Source organism: Pteropus vampyrus, unplaced genomic scaffold (assembly GCF_000151845.1).
Source record: "Pteropus vampyrus isolate Shadow unplaced genomic scaffold, Pvam_2.0 Scaffold111, whole genome shotgun sequence".
In the NCBI taxonomy this organism is placed as follows: domain Eukaryota; kingdom Metazoa; phylum Chordata; class Mammalia; order Chiroptera; family Pteropodidae; genus Pteropus; species Pteropus vampyrus.
Window position 1 is genome coordinate 3,130,520 of NW_011888892.1, and position 9,482 is coordinate 3,140,001.

At 46.6% G+C, this 9,482-nt stretch overlaps 1 protein-coding gene across 1 annotated transcript in view; it reads left to right on the plus strand.

The window, feature by feature from the left end:
* The window catches only part of LOC105295708 (dedicator of cytokinesis protein 1-like), a 182,660-nt gene that overhangs the window by 47,690 nt on the left and 125,488 nt on the right, over window positions 1-9,482 (plus strand). The window contains exons 3-4 of the mRNA XM_011365488.2: window positions 2,254-2,324; window positions 5,462-5,568. Of these exons, the coding sequence (XP_011363790.1) occupies window positions 2,254-2,324; window positions 5,462-5,568 (178 nt within the window). The remainder of the gene's footprint in view (window positions 1-2,253; window positions 2,325-5,461; window positions 5,569-9,482) is intronic.

A 9,482-nucleotide genomic window follows, 5' to 3' on the forward strand; every position in this document is an offset into this window, starting at 1 on the left:
CCTCTCCCACCTCTCCCACCTCTCCCACCTCTCCCACCTCTCCCCTGTCAACCGCCGAGGCGTCCTCCCTCCCTGTAGTTTGGCCTTTTCCAGACTGTTCTAGAAATGGAATCATCAGCTTTTAGAGTTTGTCTTGCTTTACTTCTCCGAGTGCATTTAAGATTAATCCATGTTGTGTGTAACATAGATTTTTTTTTAAATGAAAAAAAAAATTTATTGCTGAGTGGCATTCCATTGTATGGATTCACCTTTTCATGGACATTTAGTTTCTTTCTAGTTTTTGACGGTTGCCAAGAAAGCAGCTGTAAACATTCATAACCGGGTTCATCTCGCCTGGGTCCCTGCTCAGGGGGTCCATGGCCGGGCCATATGGAGAGGGCTCATCCAACGCTATAAGAGCTGCCAAGTGTTTTTCCAGAGTTAATGGACTAACTTTGACTCCGGACCAGCAGTATCTGCAAACAGCACGCGGTACTGTCAGCTTTTCGTTCTGCTGTAGCCATTCTAATAGATATCAGCGATATCGTATCGTGGTTTTAGTTTGCATTTCCCTGGTGACAAATGATGTGGGCATCTTTTCAGGTGCTTATTCACCATCCATGTATCTTCTTTGGAAAAGTATCTTTTCAAATCTTTGTCCTATTTTGGGGGAAAGATTGTTTTCTTATGATGGAGTTTTTAAGAGTACTCGGTATCTGCTGGATACAGGTCTTTATCAGATATATGATTTGCAACTATTTCCTTTTGTCTCAGCAGAAGTTCTTTGTTTCGATAAAGTACAATTTATCAATTTTTCCTTTTGCAGATTATATGTTTGGTGCCATATCTAAGAATTCTTTGCTTAGCCCAAAGCCACAAGTATCTTCTACAAGTTTTATATTTTTAAGTTTCACATTTAAGATCTATGATTCATTTCAAGTTAACTTTCACATTTAGTGTGAGGGATGGAATGGATTTCATTAGTTGGAGGAAGAGGAGGAGCCTGTGCTTTCTGTTACAAATCAGTTAACTGGCCATGTGCATTCCGGGTATCGTCTGCCCACTCGCTTTTGGAAAACAGTGTTGACGATTGTTTACATAGCAGGTGTCAGAATCTCCAGTGTTCCCATTGATGTCCAATTCTCTTTTCAATTTGGTTTTGAGCTTTAATGCTTGAATGTTACTTTCCTCCCTTTCTTTCAGGGAGGAGGAGTTCAGCCTGGTGTAAGGAGTCACTTAAGAGTCAGGTGGGGGTATGGTCAGTGGTGGTCAGAACACTTAAAATCCAGAAACTGTTCCCAGCAGGGTATAGCCATACCCTGGCTTCCCACAGAACTGAATTCTTTTTTTTTTTTTTTTTAGGCGAGGCAACCCTTGGTTGACCTCACAGATTGCAAGGACCATGTCAGCTTACAACCCCTTATTTTTTATTTTTTTATGACAACAGCACCTGGTCTTCCTAGGTGGTCTCCCATCCAAGTACTAACCAGGCCCGACCCTGCTTAGCTTCCGAGCTCAGACTGTATCAGGCTCGTTCAGGGAGAACTGAATTCTAGTTCTAGCTCAGTTTAGTACTAGCTGTGTGATCAGGGAAAGTAACTGACATCTTCATTGTCACCTTCCTTGCCTTCCAACACAGCTAACTAACTCCCTGTGGGTCTGTTGCCATTAGAGATAAAATATACCAGGATAGTAGCATAACGCATAGCATCTATTAGGATCTACTGTTATCACCATCCGTCTATTTTTTTAGAGTGTGGGTTTTCTAGAACATACATAATATCAATATAATAGATAAAATTACTAAAGAAAAAAATGATTCCTAATTAAGGGATGCACAGATATACAGGAAAATAGTTTTGGAATGGAGCAAAGATAAGTTGTTGAATATTGTGGACTATTAGAGCCGCAGTCCTTTGGTAGAGGATTCTCCTGAGGGCGCAAGTCGTCATCAGCTGCAGCTTCGTTAAGGTTAAGGAGGCCATCACGTAAAAGATTATCGCAGTATGGGCATTTGGTCAGCAGGCAAACAGCGTTGCTTCTGTTAATTTTACCGTTATTATGGGTCAGGATTATCATATAACAAATCATCGTTGTTTGTGGATCATAGGGGTTGGGGGGGCTCTATTTTCATCGTGTTTAGCCATCAGCCTCCCATCTACAAAGTGATCTCTCTGCTTGGTACGTCGGCGGCCCTTCACGGTAATTCTGGATTCATATGAGTGTTCTCTAAACTGCCTTCGGCTCAGCATCCTTCTTGGTCTTGCTTTGCAGGGGGCAGCTCTGAAATACCTGCCGACGATCGTCAACGATGTGAAATTGGTGTTTGATCCCAAAGAGCTCAGGTAAGGATGCGCCTGGGGCCCGCGGGCTTCCAGTCCCTCCGCGGCCTCCCGCTCAGCGCGTTTGGTTTATGGGGTGCTCGGAGTTCTGCCCATGTGATCAGAGGTCGGGCCTCAGGCCTCCATGATCACAGTGGTGCCCGTGACACCGCTAACTATGACTTTATGTGGAACGGACACCACCCCACAGTGATGGTATTTTCTCTAGACCATGCTTGATAGCCCAGTGGGCGTGCGGTACAAACTTGGCATCTTGCATTCCTCGGGGCTCGAATATCACGATGTGGATGTTGGGGTTCGGTTTTGTTTTTAGCACCTACAAATCCGGCCCAGGAGTTTTAAGATTCCCATCTCACTTCCTCTTTCCCCCAACGCCCACAGCTGCGGTTTGGGGGCTCCTGGGAGAAGGGGGCTGTGAGCCTCCGAGAAGAGTCAAAGCCGACATCTAATATTGAAAACAAAACAGCCCTTTGGGAAGCTGGCCCTTGGGGGTTCAGACCCAGGAGCCAGGCTGGGGACGGAACCCTTCCTCGTACCTCCCGCGCTCCCGCCCTCGCCGTCCAAGCCCGTTTCCGTTGTTTCGTGTGTGGCTGTCGCTGCTTCTGAAAAGAGCTGTCATGAGCAGATGGAGCAGGTGGATGCGCAGGCCTCGCGACCCCAGACGTCGCCAGCGCGGTCCGTGTCTGCTTTTTGTTTTCGTTTTTGATTTAACATTTGACGTAATAAATTACGAGCCGCTGATGGCACCGTTTTAACCAGCCTAAAAAGCCCACCTAAATATCAGTGAAGGGCCACCTGTCCCCCGGCTGTTAAGCGGTGTAAAATGCTTGTCCTTCCCGTGCTTCATGCCCACCGCAGGCTGCTCGTGCCCTGGGATTTAGCGTCCCGCACGGACACGTGTGTTTTCTGCAGCTGGGAGCTGCCAGCACCGGTCAGAGCTCGCAGGCCCCGAGGGAGAAGAGGGGGAACACACAGGCCACCCGCCCGGCAGCGGTTCCGCCCCCGCAGTCCCCCTCTGCCTACCCCGCCGCGTTGCTCCCCACAGCACCCAGAACAGCGGCGCCTGCTGCCCTCGGCACTGCGAGGAGGCGCAGCGTCTCGGGCTCCTGCCCCCATCTCCTGAGCCCACCCTGTGCCACCCGTGCAGTTCAGGACACGCGAAATAGGACATCAGGGACGTAGGGGTCACGGCCACACGCAAGGCCTGTCCTCGCTGTGTGCAGGGCTCAGCCCCTCGCCCGTTGCGGGGGGCGCCATCCTGTGCAGTGACAGAGCAGACCCCCTTCCCACGGGCCGGCCTGGGCTGCTCTCGGCCACCTGGCTCCTTAGCTGTGGTGTCCTCCTGGACACCTCGGCTACTGATGAAAAAAGAAGACATTGAAAATTATGTTTGTATTTTTTCCTGCTTAGAAAATTGATTTACGTTTGATGAAACAGAAGAGATCGCAGGAGAATTACTTAACATTTTACTGGGTCATCCTAGTTGTCTTTCGTGTACACACACACACACGCACACGCACACGCCCCTCAAAAGTTCAGCGTCACATTCGCTATTTCCCGGTCAGCGCCTGCCCCTTAGCCGTCTCGTTTTCCCACACCATGAAGGAGTCTTCTCCGTCAGGTGTTTAATAGCTTCCACAGTGTCCCAGCCTACACTGGCCCGTCATTTATTTAAGTAGCAACAATAGATATGGACATCGAGTATGTGCTTTCTCCACACAAAACAGGCCTCACACGAAGCGCTTTCAATGTGTCATTCGATTAATCTTCACAGCAGTGGTGTGACCTAGGATCTAGTCCTGGCCCACTTTTGTGTTAAGTGAATTGTCGTCGATGGCTGAGTTGGTGAGTGGCAGGGCTTCACCGACAGCTCAGGCTTTGCGATTGCAAAGAACAGGCCACTGTGCTGTCCTGGCGGGTCGTGTCTTGTCGTTTGTTATTATAAAATGTGCTAGAATAAAATATTCGTAACTTAATTGTACTCTCTGCTCTTAGTAATGTAGTTAGTATAAACATAAGTGGAATTACTAAGTCTTGCATTTTCTTAAAACGTTTTTATAACTACCATCCAGTTGCCCTTCAAAGGGTCGGATCAGCCTTCTACCAGTGTTTATTGATTTCCATCTTCCCAAATTTTGTCAATACTTGGAATTACTATTTTATAGAACCTCCCCAATATGAGTGGGTCTTGTCATTTTAATTTACATGTCTTTGTTTACCAGCAAGACCCCTTGTTCTAATACTGTTTTATAAGGTTACTGGCCATTTGTAAAAATAAATTTTAAAAAAATCTCCCTGGAGATATAATTTATGCACTATAAAGTGCACCAGTTTTAGAATGTTCCATGAAATAGTTTTCAGTATTTTTATGGAGTCTCGAGACCATCACCATAATCGAGTTTCAGTTTTATCGCCCCAGTGTGATACGTTGTGGGCATTCACCCTCATCCCCTGTTCCCACCCCAGCCCTAGGCAGCCACTGATCTATGTTCCGGATCTGTGTGTTTGCCTTTTTTGGCATTTCACATAAATGGCATCATAGCCATGTGGCCTGTTGTGACTCTCTCACTTCGTGCAGTGTTCTCGAGGTGCGTCTCTGTCATAGCGTGGGTGAGAGTGTGACCCCTTTCATAGGTGATTGCATGGATATGCTGCCTTTCCTTTACCCACCCAGCAGCTGATGGACACCTGGGATGGTCCCGCTTCTTAAGTGTCCTAAATACGGTTTTGTGTGGACACATGCTTTCGTTTCTCTCAAGTACTTACCTGGGAGTGGAAATGCCAGGTCATATGGCCGCTGTATTACATTTTGAGGAAATGCCAGTGTTCCAAAGTGGCTACCCCATCTTACGTTCCCACCGGCCTGGTATCGGAGTTCCACTTCTTTACGTCACAGCTAACATTTGATATTGTCTGCGTTTTACTTTATGGCCATTTTAATGGGCATGAAGTAAAAAATAGCATTTTAAAGTATTGTTTTTCGGATAAGATTTTGGCCTACGTTGTAGAATGGATATTACCTGATCTTTTGGTGGCACTCGATGACACTTAATGACCTTGCGACTCCATACTGTCTGGTAACACTGTGGACCGTTTTGCTGTATATCCCTAAATGCTTTCCATTGTGTTTTTCCTCATAGCAAGATGTTTACCGATTTCATCCTAAATGTCCCCACGGGTTTGCTGACCATTCAGAAGCTGTATTGCTTGATCGAAATCATTCACAGTGACCTCTTCACACAGCATGGTGAGTGGGACCCCGGGAATCATTAAATTGTCACATTATTCATTGTCTGTAGACCTTGCCCCTTCTCTCCTCCTTGCCGAAAGAAGTGGAGGTCGCAACCAATTAAAAACGCTGCATTACAACGCGGGAAGATTTAGCCCTTACGAGAGACGGTAATAGTTATGCAGCACGGGCATAGATCATCGCAGAGTGAAGGCAGAAGCTCCTGGCGTGCATCTTCGATGTACCCCAGAGCCCTCAGCCAATCAGCGCGCATTGTCCTCTTTACAATGCGCGGCCCTCAGCCAATCAGCGCGCATTGTCCTCTTCACAATGCGCGGTCCTCTGTCCTCGGGAGGTAACCACTTGCTTCTGTTGAGATGATTGCGAAGAAAGATTTCAAGTTTTCGTTAAGTTTAGATGTAATGCTTCTGCTTTCACCTGAATTTTGCATTCTTTGACAGGATTTCTTCAACCCGGCTCAAAGTAATAAGAATTGTAATGATTTCTCAACTCATTTACCCCGAAAAACACCTTATATTTCCTCGCATTATCTCCACACTTTTTATTAATCATTTCCTTTCTTTTTGGGCAGATTGGATTAATATTTTACACTTGTCAAGCAGTTTTATTGAAAGCTTGAAACCTTGGCATAGTTTCATAACCTGCCTCATTTACTGGAGGCAAATGTGAGAACTGTTGAGTGCCGTCCTGACTGAGGAGCATGGGTTTACTCTAAGCCGTTCGTGTCCAGACGTCTGGCTATCCCCCTCACTGCCCTTCGTCCCCATGCATCGTGCCGTGTCAGGACTGGAGCAGCCCGTGCCCGGGATGTCCTGCTGTCGCCGGCTAGACTGGGAACTCAGCCTGTGTCTGGCTTAGTCCTTTGTACCTTCCGGGCCGCGGAACCCTGTGTTTGCCTATTCGTTTTAATCTTATTTCTCGACTTAACTTTATACAATGCACTGGAGTCTATAGCTCAGGCTCATGTTAAGAGAAAATGGTAAGACTTTATCTGGGTGTTCCTCTGGAGAAAAAAAACATCACACCGAGAAAAGGGTTGCTCTCCGCAGCCCCTCCACGCAGACCTCTCTCTGGGCCATCCATTCACTTCCCACTTACGTAAAAGAAGCCAATTCTGTCACCACTGTTTGGGACTCAAAGCACACGCATCTTCTTGAAACCATTAATCCCAAGTGTCCGTATTGCAGGCTCTCATTGGAAGACTCAATCTTGAATTGCTTGTTCTCTAGGTGTCTACTAAAGCTTGGGGTCACGATGTGGCTCAAGGAAGGCATGATGAAGGAGGTGATGGGTGGGGCCCCTGCTTCATTGTTTCCTTCCACATGGACCAAACTTTATACCAGGTCAAGTAAAATCTCCTGAAAGTTTTATATCTGGGTCTTACTAGGTAGGTTACTGATATTCCTTCTTCCAGCCATGCAACCCTGACATGGACACACACACACACACACACACACACACACACACACACCCACCCACCCACCCACCCACCCACCACCACCACCACCACCACCACCATCACCATCACCATCATCACCACCACCACCGTCATCACCACCATCATCACCACCATCACCGTTATCACCACCACCACCGTCATCACCACCGTCATCACTACCGTCATCACCACCACCACCATCACCACCGTCATCACTACCGTCGTCACCACCATCACCACCACCACCACCACCACCACCACCAGCATCACCACCAGCATCACCACCATCACCATCATCACCATCACCATCCCAACCTCCACTGAGTTCACAATTGTCAGTAAATAACAATTGGCCATAGACTTATTATACTCAACTCTTAATGACTATTGATACAGGGAAGACTTTCTTGAAGATATATTTACATGTATTTTAAATTTCTATTGCAAAACTTCGTTCCACGTATTATTTATCTCTCTTTGAATAAGAACCTAAGACATATAAGCTTCATTTAAAAATATTTTAAATGGAAGTTCTTTTAAGGATGTATTGCAAGGAAATATTTCCTTCTATTGAAACCTAACTGCGTTTCTTTAGCTAGTGGGAAACTTTGAGGGGAGCTTATTATGTTTTCGGTAATTATGTCAGTCTAGGTGTTTGGTGATTGTGTTTCTTTTCCTCTTTCCCGTGGCCCGTTTCTGTTTCCATTCTTGTTTGATGTCTTTTTATCACAGACTGCTTCAAATCCTATTTTGGAAGTATGTAGCGTGCAAAGAAAATATTTATAGCTTTTATTAAGCATTTATAGCTTTTTATTAAGCAATAGTTTTGCATAATATGGATTTGTTAGGATACATAATATTTTGGAATATGTTGTATCTTAATAGCAAGTTGTGGCCAACATAATAAATGAGATTGTATAACATACATGAATCTCAAATGATCGTGGGCCGAATGAGCCGAAATTAGCCTGAAGCTCCATGTCTTACAAGCAGCTCCAGAATTGCCCAATCAGTTGAAGTTGTCTGAGCCATAACCGAGAGCCCAGTGTGCGTCCACCCTCTTACTGGCTGCCCGGAAGTGTTCCGGGACACATTGCTCAGTGGGAGAATGGCTTCACTTACAGGCTGTGGGTCTTCAGAATCTCTCTGGGTAAGGATAGCAAAGATGGCCTTGAGTTTTCTCATCTGCAGGCTCCCTGTCTCTTTAAAGCAGCCAACAGCCATCTTACCTACCAGTCAGGGAAGACTGATCAGTGGAAAACTTCTGGTTGGTCCGTTCGTATAAAGATGTCATTACTTTTGCAAAATATTATTCGACACATTCAGGATAAATATTTAAAGCCAAACCATTTTCTGATGAGATACGATGGCGACAGTTTTCTTGCTTTGTTCCATTTCTTGTTAATTTGTAAAAGATGTATCTGTCTATGGCCTGTTTCCTGTTCCCATTGGAACCAAGTTCACTCTTCGTGTGTCCAGATTTTTAGAATTCGCTATAACTGGGTTTCGCTGTACAAGCCACTGAATGTGCCAGCCCATAGTCAGTCAGTTCTCTTGTGGATAGAGATCAGAGGCCAGCCCTGTGCATCCCCAGGGCAGGGGTTTGCTCATCAGCGTGTATGTCGCCTCACTCATGGAAGAGACTCGCTTTGCTTTGCTCTAGAACATTCCTTTGAATCTATCCCCAGTATCTTTGCTCCTGCCTCTCATAGTTTCAGTCTCATTTCAGTGGGAATGGAAAGCCGGTCTGTGCCGCAAGGCTGGCAGCGAGTGTTGCATCTGGAATTGCTCATCTGCCGAAGAGCTTCCTCTGCCAGGTTCGGGTCCCGGTTCCACCCTCCTTTCCCCTTTTGTTCCTCTTCTGTCCTTCTAAAGGACATGGGACCTGATCATGCATCCAGCCGAGTTCGTTGGGCTACAACAGATGTGCGTTTTGGCAAATAAGGTTGTGTTTGTCTGGCCCCCATCTCTGTAGACGCCATGGCCACCACCATTGCCACTGTCTGTTCAAAGGTGTACCAGTTGTGATGCTCCTGCTGAATCAGGACCTCGCAACTCCTGCTTGGTCTCCACGGCCTCCACGCTCATCCAAAGGAAAAGGGAGTTTTTCACCGAGCTGTCTCCTCCCACTGCTCATTTCTTGTTGCTGCTTTGAGAAGTCACACTGGGCTTCAGGGATTTCAGGTCAAGGTCGGTCTCGATTTTATCGGTATGCTCCTCCCACAGAGATTTTGAACCAAATCCCAGCTATCACAGCATTGTTTCAGATGGGAGCGTGTGCACAGAGGGGCAGTTCCCATGCTGGTGTCTGGGATGCACCTCGAAGTCCCTGCTTCTGCTCTGGAGCTGAGGTGAGAGGCCTGCGACTTGTTAGCATGCCGTGCACGAGAGCCAGCGAATGGGCACTGAGGGCTCCCAAGCGTGGTCTCGAGATGCGACTTGACTGCTTGAAAGCTGGTTAAGTAGATTATGT